Source organism: Delphinapterus leucas, chromosome 15 (assembly GCF_059928025.1).
Source record: "Delphinapterus leucas isolate spDelLeu-1000000601 "Yukka" chromosome 15, BTC_Dleu_Yukka2, whole genome shotgun sequence".
Classification (NCBI taxonomy): Eukaryota; Metazoa; Chordata; class Mammalia; order Artiodactyla; family Monodontidae; genus Delphinapterus; species Delphinapterus leucas.
Window position 1 is genome coordinate 76,034,347 of NC_143143.1, and position 18,002 is coordinate 76,052,348.

Consider the following 18,002-nt stretch of genomic DNA (forward strand, 5'->3'; position numbering starts at 1 on the left):
AGCTCCATGGTCCTTACCGTGGGCACAGGCCCTATAGGGCCTGGCTGACCTCATTATCCACCCCTCTTTCTCATTCACTCTCTTCCAGCCCCATCAGCTTCCTCATTGTTCTTCAAACACACCAGCCACAGTTCCACCCCAGGGCCTTTGCACTCGCTGTTTCCTCTGCCTGGAACCCTCCTCCTCCAGAAGTCCCCTTGACTCGCTCCCTTACCTCCTTCAGGTCTTCACCTCAGTTCTCAGGGGCATCTCCCTGACCACCACCCCTCCACACAGCCCATCTCCTGTCCCAGCTTTATATATTGGTCCACGCTCACTACTACCTGAGCTACCTGGCTCAGTATGTCTCTTACTTTTCTGCTTTGTTTTTTGTCTGTCTCCTGCTCTACCCTCCAAACAGACTGAGATCTACGAGGGTAGAAATGAATCCATCCAGACGGGGCTGCATCCTCAGAGCCTGACACACCAGTGGGCACACAGCAGGCACTCAAACATCTGTCGACTGAACAAAGGCAGCAGCACTGTGTCACGTGCCCACAGAAGGAGCCCGAAGCACGGGGAATCGGGACGGCTCGGGCCCCCAGCAACACCTCTAGGACTCGGGCAACTCCTCAACCTGAGAGGAAGGTCACCAGACACCCCACCCGGGGGGGACACTCACTCTTTGGCCTTGGTGGCTACCAGGAGACGCAGCGGGTGGCGGGAACAGAAGGACTGGCTGAGGATGGACTCCACCTCTGCGAAGGGCCGCAGGAACACCAGGTCCTCGTTGACGGAGAAGATCTTCCTCCCCACCTGCAGGCCGGCCATCTGGGCGGGGGTGGGGCGGGAGACAAGCACACCAGGTAACTGGTCCCTCCCCTCCCTTCTCCTCCTCACTAAGGAGCCTTGAATGCATTCAGGCAGCACAGAGCCGGCACCAGGCACCAAGCACAACCAGCGGGAGCCCCCCCAGGGCAGCCCCGCTCCCCTCTGTGGTAAGCAGTTAGGGCGCTGGGGAGACCCTTTCTGGCCAACGAGCTATGGAGGGAGGCCTACAGGGGGCGCTAACGGGAAAGACGCTTTTCCCCTGAGGAGGAGCTGTCAGTGCTTCCCGCCCAGCCGTGTGAGGACACAAGGCATGGACCTGGGGCAGCCACCTTGTGACCACGAGGGCTTGGCCAGGAAAGTCAAAGAGACATCGACCCCGAACCAAGACACAACCACCTCCTTCTCACTGCTTATGTTATTAGAAAAATGAAGCCCCGCGGTTCCTGCCACTGAGGCCAGCATGTGGCTACTTGCAGCCGTACACATTGCTAATCGCTACGAGGAAGCAACCAGAGCACCTGGACAAAGCGGCAGGTGCCTCTCTCCCACCCACCTGCACACCCCCTGGGAACAGCTGAGAGGACCCGGGGCTGAATCCTTGGCTGTCCTGCTCCAGACCTTGTATCCATGTCACAGCAACCCCGGATATTTGTTCCATAATCGGAGCGGATTCAGACCCTCGGGTCGTTTTCATGCACCACCCCGTACGGCCAGCAGGGGGAGCTGGTGGCACATGCTGGGAGGGCAGCCCCAAGCCGTGGGTTCTGCAGACAAGACTGCCCCACCCTCGGTTTCCCCACCAGGGCAATGAACAAGGAGGGACCACTGACATCCCAGGGCTTTCTGAGCCGGCCTGCCTCAAGAAACGAGGAGAGATGCCCCACTTTCCCATCCGCACCCAGCCCGAGCCAGGGCGGCCCCTCTGAGCGGCCTCACCTCTGCCAGCGAGCCCCTCTGGACTGACTTCACCACCACGGCCTTGTTCTTCTCCTCGATGTCGAAGCCATAGTCGTCCTCCTGGGGCAGGATCTGAGGGTCCGAGGCAGGAGAGATGGTGAGGCAGGGAGGGGGTCCTGGAGCCAACCCCACCTTGGCACCCATGGTGAGAACCGTGATCCTGCCAGCTCTTCGTGCCCCAGATCTACTCAGGGTACAGACTGGGGGGTGGGGTGCGGCAGGATGGTGCCAGGACGCAGAAGATGCTCAATACGTATCTGTCATGTGAAGACCCGCCACTGGGCTCATGCTTCAGCCTGCTGCTGACCACACGTATTAGTTTACTTTTCATTGCCTGTCTCCCCTTCCTCTCCCCAACCTGAGGACAGAGCCTCCTTATTTATGCACCACTGTCTCCCCATCTGCTGGCATACAGTAGGTGCTCAATAACAACTTACTGACTTAATGAATAAAATGGATCCAAAGGTATCCGGCCACCAAGAACGTGGGGACAGGAAGGGGGTTTAGGGAGGAGCCGTCCCTCCCCATCACAGGATGACAGGCAGGTTGGTGGGTTCGGGGGGGGGGGTCAGTGGTGGTGGGGATACAGGGAAATGCATTTATTCGTTCAATAAATATGTGCTGAGCTGCTGCCTGTTATATGGGCCAGGTACTTTACTGTTCCAGAAACAGCACTGAACAAGACAGACGGTTCCTGCCCTCGTGCAGCTGACTATCTACTGGGGGAGACAGACTACAAACAAAGAACTATAGAATGTGGTGCAGGGAGTGCATGTAGTTTGAATTAACAAATGACTTAAAGGGACAGGAAGTGGTGTGGCAGCGCGGCCAGAGAAGGTGATATCTGAGCTGAGACCTGAATAAAGTGAGGAACAGAAGTTTATAAAGGGTGGAGAAAAGTGCTTCAGGCGGAGGGCACAGCATGTGCAAAGGCCCTGAGTCAGGCTCCAAGGTACTGGAGGATAAGAAAGAAGATCAGGGTGGCTGGAGTGGCTGGGGTGGGTGGGATGAAGAAGGGGAGAGCACAGGAGATGAAGCTGGAGAGGCATGACGAGTCTTGAAGGCCATGGTGAGAGACTGGATTTATCCTAAGTGTGATTGGGAGTACTGGAGGGCTTTGTTGTGCAATAAATGGGAATTGGAACAGCAGCCCCCATAAGTACTATAGGAAGGAAGTTAATGGAGCTGCCTTCCCATCAGGTGGACTTCGGCCTCAACTCTGGCAATGACAAGAGACCTAACCTCTCCAAGCCTCTCTCCCAGTTGCCTGCTGTGGGCCAGGCCTTAAGATGGAGGCCGCTGCTCACCAGTGGGAGAGAAACAGGATTTGGTGGGCTAGGCTAGTAAAACATCTGAACAGGCTGGTAAATATTCTACCTTAACTGCAAGGCTATTTACAGCAACTGAACAAGGACAGGGTGACAGCCCAGAAGACACAAGATTTTCGTGTGCAGGAGGAGTCCTGCAGGACTCAGGAGGCCATCCTCCCTGCACAAGGCTAGGCTGGGGTGTGGGGCAGACAAGGGGAGATGGGAAGCAAAAGAAAAGGAGCCCAGCGAGCCCAATCTCATCTGTCAAGAGGGTAGTCTGTCCAGTAAAGCAACCTGGCCTCTGGGCAGCGTTGCCAGCCACCACCTAGAATCCCCCATACTCTTGGGTACTCCAAGTTGACCTCAACTTCTCCAGCCATAACCTGAAGTTTGCCCAGTTCCCGGGCCTGCAGGCGGGTCTGGGAAGGAAGATGCAGCGGCACAGCTCTGCTCCTACCAGCAGGCGCTTGGCCAGAATGTTCTCCACCAGCTTGAAGTCGCTGCGAAGCTGTTTGTTCTTGCTGCTGGTTCCCTCCATCTCCTCGTCTGCGTGGAAACGGAAGTACTGGGACTCATCCTTGAACTCACTCTTCTCCAGCACTGTGAACCCACAGACATGCAAGTGCAAGGTCAGGCTCACATGGGAAGCTTTCAGGAGCATCTGCCAACTGGCAGCCACGGGCCGGAATCAGCCCCTGGACAAGTTTGGTTTGGCTCTATTAAGTAAAATCCTGTGCCAATGCCAACACATTAGGGTATTCAACATAGAAGCCTGGCTCTCTGACTTCCCTTGAAAAAGCTGAACTCGCCCCACTGCTATAAAGGCATAGTACAAAGCCATGGTAACAAAACCTGTGTGGAACCACAGCAGAAGCAGATTAAAAGCCAGTGGAAGAGAACAGCAATCACATGAGAGGACGCTGTGCTTATGGGAACTCAGCATGTGATGGACGCTGAACGATCACTGGAGTATCCCACAGATGGTACAGGGAAAACTGACTCACGGGGAAAAAAAAATAAAACCGGAGCCCTGCCTCATACCATATATAACAATAAACTCCTTTTGGATTAAAGACCTACACAGGCACAGAACAGCTAAAGCTCACCAAACAAGATGCAGGAGAGCATCTCTGTCCTAGAGCAGAAAAGGAGTTCATATACGAGACCCCCCAAAAAGCACTATGATAAAATTAAGGACTTCTTCCATTCAGTAGGAAGGCCATAGGCAGGCCGCAGATTCAAAACTAATTGTACTGTCTAAAACCAACAAAGAATAAATACCTAGAATATATAGGAAACTCCAACAAATCAACCAGAGAAAGCTGGGAAACTCATCGATAAAAGGGCAAAGGATATGAATGGGCAACTAACATATGGGAAAATCTAAATGGGCGGCAATTGTATGAAAAGGAACTCACCCTCACTGACAATCAGAAAGAGACCACAGTGAAACCCTTTAGACCAGGGACTAACACACTCAGTCCCTGTGGGCCAAATGTGGCCCACTCCTGCTTTTTAGAAACAGTTTTATTGGGACACAGCCACACCCATTTATTGACATATCGTCTGGGGGATGCTTTGGGGCCACAATGACAGAATTAAATAATTGCAAGAGACTGGATGGTCCACAAAACCTAAAATATTTACTATCTGGGCCTTTACAGAAAAAGTCTCCTGACCTCTGTTCTAAGACAAGTCGCAGGAAAATGAATAAAAAGAACCAGTAACAATCAGCATGTGATGTGGTCCCTGTGGATTACAATTTAACTAAATACCTTCTCGTGCAGGGCACGCCGGGGATACAGGCTTAAGTTCACTTACTCCGCAGACAAAGAAGGACCTGCTGCACCCTTTTTAAAGACAGGAAGACTGAAGCCCAGAGGAGCTAAATAAACTGCCCAAGGTCACAGAGCCCAGGCTCCTCCTCTTCACCATACTGCCCAGCCTGGCCTGATAGATGGGGGCGAGGACAAATTAAATAAAGGGGAGAAATCGAGGCAGTCGTCTGAAGTCAGCAAGCCCCTGAAAGAAGAACAAGCAGCTGCCTTAGCTTCGCGACGTCCCCGCCATCCCCGAAGACCTTTGGTGACATGGAAAGCATCAGGAGCCCTTCCTTCCTGTCTCCTTCCTTTCCCAGGACAGCTCGCTGTTTGTGAGCACCGTTCTCAGGCCACCTCTATCACCTCCTTGGAGACAACAGACACACAAATTGCTGCTCTCCCCAGAGCTGGGAGCCAGGCCCCAGGAGGCCGGCTGGCTTCCCCTCCACTGTAAACACGAGGCTAAAAGACTCAGGGAGTGGGAAGAGGAAGCACCGTGTTGTGTCTCGTGTCTCGGCTGAAATATGTGGGGAAACATCTGGAATCCCGGAGTCCGGGAGCTCAGCCAGGTGAGAGCCAACCACTCCCAACTTCCAGTCGAGGCCACTGGCCAGGCTTCATGAGACGGGCACAGATCCACGTTCAAATCCCTGCCCGGCCCCTCCCAACTTCACGGCCGTTTAGCCTCTCTGAGCCTCAGGTTCCTCATCTGTGGGGATAATAACAGCACCAACTTCCCGGGGTGGCTGCGAGGATTAAATGGGGAGCCTCAGTTTCCCTGTATGTGCCCAAGGCACTGGACCGCTGGCCTCTGGGTCCCTCCCCGGGGACACCTCAGAGCCCTGGGAGCTTGGGTCGGACACCACGGGAGGCGCCACACGGGCCCTGCCCCACGCCCCACCCTGCACCCTAGCCTGCGTTCTGCAGCGGCCACAACCCTCGGATCTGGCCCTTTCCTCTTTCAGCCTATTTTTGAGTTCGTGGCAGGAACAAGGGAGCAAGGACCGCGCCCTGCAATTTCTCTCCCTGAGCGACCCTGAGGGTGTTGCTGTTGCCTGGGATCACCCCCTCCACAACGTCCTCAGCTAGCCGCCTTCCCAAAATAGCAGCTGGGGTGGACCCCTAATTACTCTCACCCACAAATGAGAGGCTCTGCCCAGCTGACGGGAGTGGGGGGGAAATGGAGCTGCGAGGGCCCCCGCAGGGAACAGAGCGGCTTTCGGGAATGACCGAGGCTGCCGGGCTCCCGACCTGCCCCAGAGTGAGTCCCAACCCCACAGAGCCGTGGCCACGCTGAGCTCAGATGGGAAGGGAAAGATGGGGAAACTGAGGCCGGGGAGGAGCAGGGCTTTGCCGGCAGTCCGCCGAGTCAGGCCCAAAACCGGGCCTGCCAGCTACGAGGCAGGGGGCAAATCCGATGACCTGTCACCCCAGGGGCGCCTCTCTCTCCCTGCTGAAGGGAGAGTAAATCCAGCAGCTAGACCAGGGGTAGAAAACTTGTTTTGCTAAATGAAGTTTTACTGGCTCAGAGCCACACCCACTTGTTTACACATCCCCCTGCAGCTGCTTTTAGGCTACAGGGGCAGAGCTGGGCTGTGACAGAGACCGTGTGGCCTCCAAGGACGAAGATATTTACTGTCTGACCCTCTGCAGACAGAGTCTGCCAACCCCTGAGCTGGAGCACAGAGCAGACGCTGGGAGGAGGAATGGCCAGAAGCCCTTCCCGAGTCTCAGGCCCCCGCTGCCACCACGTGCATCCAAGCAGCGTGGTCCCTCCTCTGGACTATGACAGCCGCCTCCTCCCTGGCCTCCCTGCTTCCGCCCCACCCTCACAGACACTCTCCGCGGGCAGCCAGAGGGGACCTGCAGAAGCCCAGCCAGGCACGTCCTTCCCCCGCTCAGAAGCCTCCGGGACGCCTAGCTCACTAGAGTAAGAGCCCAAGTCCTCCTCACACACTCACAAGAGTCCAGAAAATGTACTTATTTACTGTCGTGTGATTCGCACACGCGCACACACGCGTACGGGCACACGAGGGCGAGACTTGCATCCATCGTGCTCACCCCGGTCCCCAGAGCCTAGCACAGTGCCTGCACGCAGGAGGCGGCCTCTGGAAGACAGCAGGATGAGCAAAGACGGAGGGGAGGTGTGGAATCAGCCTCGCAGGGACAGAGCAGCTCCAGGGAGAAAAGCGAATCTGAGCTGGTCCAGGGGGTGAGGAAAGAGAGGAGCCATCCTAGCAGGTGGCCAGGTGACCTCGCTGGGGAGGCACGAATTGAGCAGAAACACTGAAGAAGTGAGGGGGTGAGGCAGGGAGGGAGGGACACCCGGGCGAGAGAAACTGCAAGTGACAAGGCCCTGGGGAGTGTTCTGGAAACAGGAGAAAGGCTCCTCAGTGGAGGTTCAAAGTCCACTCGTCCCAAAAGGGTGGGAGCCTCAGGGCTCCCCAAGGGCCACAAGGACAGGCCACAGAGCTCAGTGGTTGACATGTGTCCTGCGACGCCAGCCTGCCTGGGTTCAAATCCCAGCCCCTCCTTGTCAGGTGACCTTGAGCAAGTGTCCCAGCTGCCTGAGCTTCCATTCCTCGTTTACAGACGGGGATGACATTCATACCAACATCAAAGGATCGATCGCCCCAAGGACGAAACTTATTACTACATGGAGAATTCTTAGGAGGAGGCTGGGCATGCAGAGTATCACTTCTGTGTTAACTGAAAATGGTGTCAATGGAACCATTTTCTCCCTCCCTCTCCCCAGCTTCCTGGCCCAGGACCATCTCAGACCGTCCGCCTCTCTCCCTCTTAGGTGCTTCTCCCTGTGTGGGGAGGAGTGAGGCATCTGAGGGGCAAGGCCCCGCCTGGCCTCCTTTCTCTCATGCTCACAACCTGCCCGTCCTCTGTCCCCACGGACCCTTCTCCTCTCCTCTCCTCTCCTCTCCGGATGCCCGTGGGCCAGGTCCACGTCGTCCACCCTCACTGCCTACCCTGGGAGGCCACATCCCATGAGGGAGGAAGGGCTTAGGAAGCCCATGGATTTGACCTCACATCCGGTCTGTGTTTTGCAGACAATCTTTACCAGCCGCCTTGGTCCCCACTGGCCACCTGAAGTGATGTCCCCATCAGTGAAGAACGGGGCGGGTGGGGTGGGGAAGGGCAGCACAGACCCACTCGGCATCCAGCCCGGGCTCACCCACGGGCACGCTGGGCAGCCGCCAGCCCACCACTTGCTCTCTCTGGGCCTCAGTTTCCCCCCGCCATAAAATGCACCAGGGACCAGGGTCCCTGCCAGCTCTTCTGTTCCAGGACAGGACCCCCACCCCACCCCAGGGAGGCTGGGCTGAAGGGGAAGGGGCAGATTACCGTGGTGCATGAAGCCATTGTTACACAGGCCCACACCAAGCGCCACCGCCTCCTCGCGTGTCTGGCAATCGCCCTGGAACAGAACAAGAAGCAGAGGGTGTTAGGTGGACCCGCTGAGCCAAGGGGCTGAGCCAGGCTGGGAAAAAGCCCACCACCACCGGGAACGGAGACTCCACAAGGGCAGGGATGTGTGTCTGTCTTGTTTACTGTGGTATCCCCCAACCATGTCTGTGACTGTTATTAATAAACACCAAACAAGAGAAGTATTTAATTGCATGTTAATTATTTACATGTGAGAAATGCATGGTGTGCCATAAACACCACAAACGAGAAATGGCGATTTTATGTGGCAGACACTGCTGGCTGCCCAGCAACAACCCTCCCCGGCCCTATCCCGCCCTAGTACTGAAACCCTCACTCTTACAGACAGCAATTCATCTACCTAGACAACCACAGATCCCAGCCTCCATTACAGCTAGAGGTGGCCAATGAGATATGAGCAGAAACCACTGATAGGGAGCTCTGGCAAAACACTCTTTGTCCCCAGTCCTTCCTTTCTCTTCCTCCTGCCTGGAACAAAGGTGCGATGGCTGGAGCTCCTGCAGTCACCCTAGAGCACAATGTGACCTCAAAAATAGAAACATACTAAGGATGGCAGAGCAAAAAGAAAGAGCAGGCGTGGTCTTCAAAGATATCATGAGATTGTACTAGCAGCTCTGGACCACCAACCTCCGGGCTTCTCTCATACCGAAGAAAAATAAACCCCTAATTTGTTTCAGCCTCTGTAGTTGGCTCTCTGATACTAGAAATCAAGTTCAACTCCTAACTGACCTGGCTCCTCCCTGAGCAGAGGAACCCAAGGTCAGGGAACAGCTGGTGCCGATTCTCCCCGAGAGTGTGCCCTGGAGACGGTGCCCCTCCGCGCCTGCTCCCGAGAAGCTGGGAGTCTCCTGGTGCCAGTTCCTCCTAGGACCTGGCTCCTGGGTCTCCCTCTGACTCTGTGGGTGCTCTGTGGACTTCTCAATAAGTCACCTTCCCTTTTTTACTTTCCTTAAGTTAGCCAGATACTGTTTCTGTTTCTTGCAACCCAAATCATCTCAGTATATCCAGGCAAAGTATGTGAGCTGTGTGTGTACGTAGGGGAAGTGACAGGCCAAGGAAACAGCACGGACAGAGGTCCAGAGGTGGACAAAGCTTAGAGTACAGAAAATAACATGGCCGGCGAAAGCAGGGTGAGTGAGAAGGTCAGCTCTAAGGAAAAGGCCTTTGATCTACTGTGTTCCCTGCTGAATCCTAAGTGCTTAGAACAGAGCCTGGCATGCAGTAGGTGCTCAGTACATACTTGCTGATTGAATAAAGACATTGTCAGCAGGGACTAACTCATGCATTAGTCTGTAGCCAGGTCAATGAGCTTCGCTCCGCTCAGCCGGCCTCTCGTTTAAAATACTGCCCAAGTGAGAAGTTATTCCAAGAGGCACTGGCCCGACAGAGCCAGGCCAGAGGCCTCCACTGTTGGTGTATCCCCCCCAGGCCCCTGCCAGCAGTGGAGGGGCCAGGGAGGGAATTCCTCAGCTACAGGAGAAATGAATTCAGAGCTGCAGGCCTTAGCCTGCCAAGGCCCCAGAGCAGAGCCTGGGGGAGCCACTGGCCTCAGCTGCTCTAGCTGCCCCAGGCTGACTCAGAGATGACAAATCTGTCCTGTGGGACCGCGGGCCAGCGGCTGGAGAGCCAGCAGGCTCACAGCCCTGCCAGCAGGGCGGCCATCCATGCAAGAGGCCACATCCGGAGCAGCCGCCCCCAGCCGTGAGGGGCCCAGGAGGCGGGCAGGCCCAGCCCTGCAGCCCAGGGGGCCCGGGCAGGCGTCTGGAGCCCACCTAGCTTTCCGAAGCTCTCACAACCTGGGCTCCCAGCCCATCCCAGCCCGTCCCGGCCTCTCTTCTCTCCAAAGGGCCCTGGGGTGACCCATGGGGTGGCTTCCAAAGTGAGAACAGCACAGGGATTCTCTGGTCAAGAGTGAAATATGCCAACGCTGGGTGCGTCCACCGCCTGAAAAGCAAGCCCCCACCCCACATCCTGCCAGCCATGGGGAAACCGAAAGTCATCCAGTCCCCATCTTCTCCCCTCCCAGAGGAAGGCACAGGCACACACGGCCCTGTGCAATCAACCTCAGCAGCACACTTCCCCTTCATCCCCCACTCACCCACCAGCCCCCCTCACTGGGGGCTCCATCCGCGACGGCCTCCTTGCTGCTGCTTCCACACACGACATGTGACCCCACCTCAGGGCCTTTGCACCTATCCTTCCTCCCCCTGGAATGCCCTGCCCTGGCTTTTCAGGTCTCAGTGCCCATGTCAGCTCCTCCTAACTACCTAGATGGTCAACCCAGAGGCAATCGCTCTTATTAACCCCATTTGACAGATGAAGAAATTGAGGCACAGACAGGCTTGGCACTTGCCCAAGTTTACAGCATGAGAATGGAATCCTTTTACAGCTGGACCTTCCCTCCAAGTTACAAATAGGGAAACTGAGGCTCCAAGAGGGGAGGAGAGTTACCCAGCGTTACGGCCAGGGCTCCTGTCCTGTCCTTGTTTATCCTTTGTTGCCTCTGCTGGTGCCTTGAGCTGCCGGCCTGGCCCTTTGCCTGCTCGCCCACCCCAGCCTTGCCACCCCACCCCAGAGGCTAGAAACCCCGCCGCCGTCAGCACTGCCATCTGCCCGAGCATGGAGGTCAGCGTAGCGGGCGCTCAGGGCACATTTCTGCAGAGCCGGAACAGGAGCCAGCAGATATGAGCCCTCCCGCACCTGGCTCCTGGCCTGTCCCTGCTCTCTCCTGCCCCAGCCCACCGACCCCCGCCCTCCTTTTGACGGCCACAGCCTAGGGCATCCTGGAGCCCAGGCAGGACAGACCAAAAAAACATGAGCAAAGAGGTGAGGAGAGCAAACCCTGGAGCTGGATCCCCCGGGTTCAAACCCCTGTTTGGCCAACCGTGACCGTGGGAAATTCCTTAACCTCTCTGACTTTCATTTCCTCACTTGTACTTTTTATCCCCAGATTTGCCCTTGACTTTCCAAGCCCTCTGCCACCTCTCAGTGGTATTCCCCACTCAGACTCCACAGTACAAGCTATAATCAATACAGAGGATTATTATTACAATTTCTATTATTATTGACTACCAAGGCGTCATGAAGGCCCCCGACCACACACAATCTTATAGGAGTACCTCGTTTCTGTGTATCCTGAGGCAAGTTACATAATCTGAGCCTCAGTTTCCTCATCAGTACGATGGGGACAACAACTGTTTTCTGAAGATTAAATGAGATAATACACACAGAAGATCAGAAGTGATACAGTACATAGCTTGTCAATCAAATGACTAATACCCTCCTTATCCTCTGAGCTAAAAGAACTCTCGTTCATCTGAGTAGTTGGTAGGGAGCCCTTCCCCCAGCCTCAAGGGATGAATTCTGAGGAATTCTAAGGCACTCTCAGTAATCCTTATTGTTTTCCCCAGGGAGTGGTTTAGGGGTACATGAGGGACCCACCTGGCCATGAGACCTAAGGGGAAGACCACTGGGCAAGGGAGGGGACTGGGGGAAGTTTCCTCTCCTAATAAACATAGTGAGAAAGCTCTTTCCAACTGCCCCTGCTGCCTGCCTTTGGCCATAGGTCTACATAGATGTGTTACCTGGAGCTGTGGCGGCTGTCTTATGACAATGAGGCAGCTGGCAAGATGGCAGAACAAAATGATGGAAAGAGCATGGGTATAAATGGCATTGTTGAGCTCTAGGACCATGAACTCTGGACGCCTAGTTATATGAGCAAAAAATGTCTTTACTGTATAATTTAGATTTCCTATTATGTGAGAGAAAAATGTCTTGACTGTGTAAGTCAGGTTTCCTACTATGTGCAGCCAAAAGTATTTCTAGCTGATCTAAGGGGTTTCAATCAACATTTTGTTTCAAGGAGCAGAATGACCTAGAGTTAGAAATGAACATGTGTTCAAAGCAAAATAACCCTGCTGAACTACACAATTATATGTTTTCTTCTTGACTTGCCTGCTAAAGTGCAGGTGGGGATGACTCTTGAAATCAAGACCTGCTGTAAGCAGTCTTCAAGGCCACATCCTCGTCACCAACCTCTCCCCCACAGAGAGACCCACACGCACACCGTCCCCCCCTTTCCCTGACCCGGAGCCAGATGCCAGCTGTCGTTCGGTCAATCGCATGGAAGCCATCCTATGTCAACTCCAATTAGCTTCCCTGTGTCCCCAGACCAGGCCAAGCCATGCGAGGCCTGCTGAAGTGGACAGAGGGTCAGCTGCAACCTTCACTCCACCGTCCGCCCCCTGCCTCCACTGCGACTGTATGCTGGGGGATGGCGGCAGGGGGCGGGGAGGGGGGTCCTCTGGACCAACTGACAATGACTCAGGCTACTCCACGGGGCCTTCGGCCAGGATCACAGCTAATCTGACAGCACGGGCCACAAGCAGGCCCCTGCCGTGCCCAACACCGATCATAAAGAGAAACGAACAGAGGCCGCTGCTCTGGCCGGTTCTCCTCCTTGCCGGGGTGCTCCAGGGCGCATTCTTGAGCCTCCCAGCTCAGCCAAGGGCCTTGCAGTCATTCAAGACTCCTGTGTCTCTCACCACTGCCGCCCACTCCGTCCATTCAACAGCAGACTCTGTTAGGGTTCCCTTCAAAGAATCCCAAACCTGACCACTCTTGTCCCCTCCCCCGCGGCCACCCGGTTCTCAGCCACCACGCTCCCCACCTGCAGTTCTGAAGCCGCCTCCTCACTGGTCTCCCGATTGCCAACCTCGTCCCCCGACAGCCCGAGCATCTTATCCCACCGAAGTCAGATGCTGTCCCATCTGTGCTCAGAGCCCTGCAGTGGCCCAAATCCTCCCAAGAGCTCACAAGGTCCCTTGGGGCTGGCTGCCCACCAGCTTCCCCATCACCCTCCCTCTCGCTCACGCCATTCCAGCCACACTGGCCTCTCCCCACCCCCAGACCCTCCAAGCTCATCCCACTCAGAGCCTCCGAGCTGCTGTCCGCTCAGAGAAAGCTCCGGCCCCAGATGGCCCCTGGCTCGTTCCCCACCTCCCTCCGGTCTCTATTCAAAGGTCCCTGCTCAAAGCACCACCTTCTCTGCCGCCTGTGAACAACCACATCCCCACCCACCCACGTGAAAGGTCGACTCCCGCCAGTAGCTCCCACCGAGCTGGCACCTAGCACCAGCTAACAAAGTATTTTACTACTTTTCCTTGTTTATTAAACACCTCTCCTACCCCTCACCAGAATTTAACATCCACGAGGGCGGGAGCGTTGTCTGTCTTGTCCACTGCTGTCCCCCCAGAACCTAAAACAGTGCCTTATACACAGCAGGTGTTAGGAGGAAAAAAGGGATGAGCCCATGAGCCCTCTTGTCGGATTTTTCTACACTCTTTTCTGCCCCCTCATTGTAAATACCACCCAGGAGCTGACAACGAACAGAGTATCTGCGGTAGAGATGCCTCCTGAGCAGCAGGTGTGCAAAGCCTGCCCCTCCCCCGCCCACCTCCTCCACTCCACTAGGGAGGACAGTGGGCACCCCAAAGGCAGCGCCTTTCCACGGCCAAGGAGAATGCTCAACTTCTCCCCCCCCCCACCGGCTTCCCATCACTGTGAATGACGGGAAAACCCACCGTGCCAAAACCCCAGGACCCATCCGTGACCCCTTCCCAGCCCCAGAGCGGTGCATCCTGTGGTTCCATCTCCAGATATTTCCCAGGTTCACTGACTTCTCATCAGCTCGGTAACCCACCCCACTCCCAGCTCAGGCCTGGGATTCGCCACTTAAGGCAAAGTCCACATCGTGCTTTGAAACCAACAGTCAGCCGTGGAGCTCAGGAAACATGAGGCCACAAAGGTCCAAGGTGGGGAGAAGCAGCGTTTCAGAGAGCCCTACACCCCGGCATGTCTGGGGTCTGAACGAAGAACCTAAACCACAAGATAAATCACCCCCACCCCCGTCACAGCCCACTCAGAAGATGGGACCCCAAACAGATTGCCCCTCGGCTCTCCCCAGCCGTCTGTTCCTGCACCCCCAAGTCCCTCTGTAATCTCTTCAGCCTTCCTTCCACGCTGCGTGGAATTTTGAGGCACCCTGAATCCTTTGGGAAGGAGATGAGGAATTATTATAGTAACAGTTCCATTTACTAAGCAACTACTCTGTACCAGGCACTGTTCTAATAAGCACTTTAGGTGATTAACTCACTGAAGCCTCAAAATAATCTAAACGGGAAGGTATTGTTTTGAGCTTCATTTTACTGGTGTGGGAAGTGAGGCACAGAGAGGTTAAGCGGCTTGTCCAAGATCGCTCAGCTGAGAAGTGGCAGTGCTGAGATTTGAACCCAGGCCTGCCTGGCTATAAATAAAGCACATGCTCTGAGCTGGCTTCAGGGGATCCTAAGGAGGGGGCGGTGTGCGGTGTAGTGCAATGGTTAGCACCTGTGTGCTTCCCAGCTGTGCAAATCTGAATTCAAATCCAAGGTCATTTTAAGACTTCCCGTGTCTTAGGGCCCCACATCATAGCAAACATATTAAAATGCACCCACATCCTACATTAAATACGTTTTGGGGGCTTGAAAATTTTTTTTCAAGAATTTTTCTAAACTTGATTTTGAAGTTATTTGACGCCAAGAAGCATTTACTTTACATAGATTGGCTATGATCTCTAGGCAATCATCAGGAATTTGTTCGACATGAGAAAATCCAGGCAACAAATTGTTTTTGAATGGAATGAAGTTTCTATGAATGCTAAACTTAACAGTTAATAAGGCTGCCATAAAGCTGCACTCCATGAAAGTTTAAACATTCAGATTTCACAGTTGTCTTCTTGTCTTTGGAGACATTACGTTCTTCTTATAGACTATGAATGAACATTCTTGCAGGCTCCCTGAAAAGTTTGCAGAAATGAGGCCTAAGTACGTACGATGCACCCATCCGATTCCCAGCTTTACTGCTGCCAGGCTGTGTGCCCTTGAACCAGGCACTTGGCCTCTCTGGGCCCCAGTTCCCTGTCTGGAAATGGGTTGGAGGACTCAGTGAGATACTGCACAAAGTCCAGACAGGGCCTGGCCCAGAGTAAGTGCCCTGCAAACAGAAGCCATAAGGTATAAGAGGCAGGTAGGTAAGAGTGTCCATGGCACCTCGACGGAACAATCACCTTTGGGAAGTTTTAGCGAAGTCAGCACAGAGATTTTTCCAAGACTCTGCCCGGCCCCCACTCACTGGGAGCCTAGGATAAGGGAATAACTTGGCAAGCCCTATATGGAGGCTCCGGTTTGATGGCAGGATGAGACCAACTTGTCCCTGTTTGCCCGGGACCGTCCCACTTTTAAAAAGGAAAGCCTCAAGGTGGCAGCCACCCAAGTGTCCCTTAACTGATAGATAAATAAAATGTGCTCTATCCTCAAAAGAGAATATTATTCAGCCTTTAAAAGGAAGGAAATTCTGATATAGACTACAACATGGATGAACCCTGAAGACATTATACTGAGTGAAACAAGCCAGACACAGAAGTACAAACACTGCATGATTCCACCTACACAGGGCACCTACAGCCGGCCAACTCAGAGAGAAAAAGTGGAAGGACGGCTGCCAGGGGCCGGGGGGAGGGAGGAATGGGAAGTTACTATTTAATGGGGACAGAGTTTCAGTTCTGCAAGATGGAAAGAGCTCTGGAAGTGCATGGGGGTGATGGCTGCGTAATAATGGAAATGGACTTAGGGCCACTGGACTGTACACTTAAAAATGGTTAAGATGATCAATGTTCTATTATGTGTATTTTACCGCAATTAAAAAAGTAATTAAAAAACAATTTTTTTAAACCTCAAAGGCCAACATCCTGGTTAGCCCCTCAGGCCTGGGCAGAGGGGGACGACGGGTCACATTTGCTCAGAGGAGCTCTCACCTGGGCCAGCAGCCAGTCCACCAGCTTGCTCCCGGGCAGCACCGACTTGTACGTCTTCAGGTGGTAATCGCGGTCCCTGTGGAGAGGAAGCAGGCCGTGAGCAGATCAGGGAGGAGGGAGGGGAAATAGTCCCAATGTCCCTAGTCAAAGAGCTCGGGGTCCGAGGATTTCCAGGCTCTCCAGCCACGGGTCAGAGGCAGGGGGGCCGGGGAGAGCAGCAGGCAGGGAGTCCAGCCCTGACTCCACACCTCACTCTAAGTGTCACCGAGGGCAGGTCTGTCCCAACCCAGGACCCCATCCTCACCAACAGCATCAAGGGGCAGGAGTAGGTGGCTCTAAGGCTCTGGAAGCTTTCCCCAGCCTGGGGCTCTCAAGCAGGGATGGCTATGCCCCCCAAAGAACACTTGGCTGTGTCTAGTGACATTTTTGGCTGCCATGACCTGGCTGGGGGGTGGAGTGCGGAGGTACTACCAGCAACCAGCAGATAGACACCAGGATGCTGTTAAACATTCAAAACTGCCCAGAACAGCCCCCAAACAATTATCCAGACCAAAACGTCAAAAACGCTGAGCCTACAGAACCCTGATTTACTCTGAGTAATGAGAACAACTTGCAATTCTTTCCTTTTGTTTTGCTGTTAACATTCGTGTGTCTAAGGGTAACAAAACAATACCGACATGGAAATGCTTCTCCGTGGGCTGGTGTGGGCAGTCAGGACAGAGCAGAAGGCAGGGGGCTGTCACGGTCCTGGTTCTTTGCTTTGACCTGTTGTAGCATCTAATTCCTGCCAAGTCTTGGTACAAAGGGTTGTGCGGACCTTGCCGCCAAACTGCAACAATTTCTCAGCCTTTGAAGCTGACGAGAGTGAGTTTCTGCGGCCGGCCCCTGTCGGGGCTGAGAAAGGCCGGTTGGGGAGCCCCTGTCGGGGCTGAGAAAGGCCGGTTGGGGAGTTCTTCTCAGGCTTTCAGGAACTGAGGAGCCCAGCAGGTCACGTGCGCGGTAACTGGGGACCCGCTGCCAGCCCAGCCACTTCCTCCTCTGGGGGCCGATAGAGAGGCCTCTCCGGCAAGGGCCAAGGCTGGACCGGGGCGGCCCCGCCTGCCTCCTGGGCCTGCACAAAGGCAGCAGGGGAGGAGCCAGTGGGGCAGGTCTGGAGGTGAAAGGGGCTCCCTGGGCCTGGCCTCCAGCGAATGCTGGGAAAAGACCCTTCTTCTCCGCTCCTGAGAGGTGGCAAGAGCTGTCAAGACAGAGCACAGAGGCCTCTGCAGCTGGTAAGGACCAGGTCACCCTCCCTGTGCCTTTGTCCACAGCCACAAGCTTCACGGTAAAGACAACCACCAATCACTGGCACTGACAGAGCCTTCACTGTGTGGCAGGCGCCAGTCAAATTTAATCTTCATGATCAGCCAAGGGGTGTGAGCTATTCTTATGCCCATTTCACAGATGCAGAAACAGAGGCAAAAGAAGTTAATTACCTTTCAACAATCACTCAACAAGCATTTACTGAGGGCTCCTTTGCCCTGGACTGCGTTCTCCAGTACATGGCGGTTTTTCAACCAATTAATGTTAAATCAGAGTTAAGATTACACTCTTCAGTCTCAAGAGTGTGAAACCCACGTGTGACTAGTGGCTACTGCATTGGACAGCACAGGCACAGAGCATCTCTATCAGTGCGGGAAGTTCTACTGGCCAGCACCGCTCTAGGTGTTGTCAAGGGTCTGGGGACAGAGCAGTGAGCAAATTCCCTGCCCTTGGTGAGTGTACAATTCCCTGGGGTACAGACAGTATACAGAC

General features: G+C 54.6%; 1 protein-coding gene across 4 annotated transcripts in view; it reads right to left on the minus strand.

The window, feature by feature from the left end:
* The window catches only part of PREX1 (phosphatidylinositol-3,4,5-trisphosphate dependent Rac exchange factor 1), a 194,263-nt gene that overhangs the window by 32,536 nt on the left and 143,725 nt on the right, over nucleotides 1–18,002 (minus strand). For all 4 annotated transcript variants that reach the window (XM_022597750.3, XM_022597748.3, XM_022597747.3 and 1 more), the window contains 5 exons: nucleotides 16,209–16,284; nucleotides 8,255–8,327; nucleotides 3,535–3,677; nucleotides 1,747–1,839; nucleotides 662–810 (listed from right to left, as the gene is read on the minus strand). In XM_022597750.3, coding sequence (XP_022453458.1) covers nucleotides 662–810; nucleotides 1,747–1,839; nucleotides 3,535–3,677; nucleotides 8,255–8,327; nucleotides 16,209–16,284 — 534 coding nt within the window. The remainder of the gene's footprint in view (nucleotides 1–661; nucleotides 811–1,746; nucleotides 1,840–3,534; nucleotides 3,678–8,254; nucleotides 8,328–16,208; nucleotides 16,285–18,002) is intronic.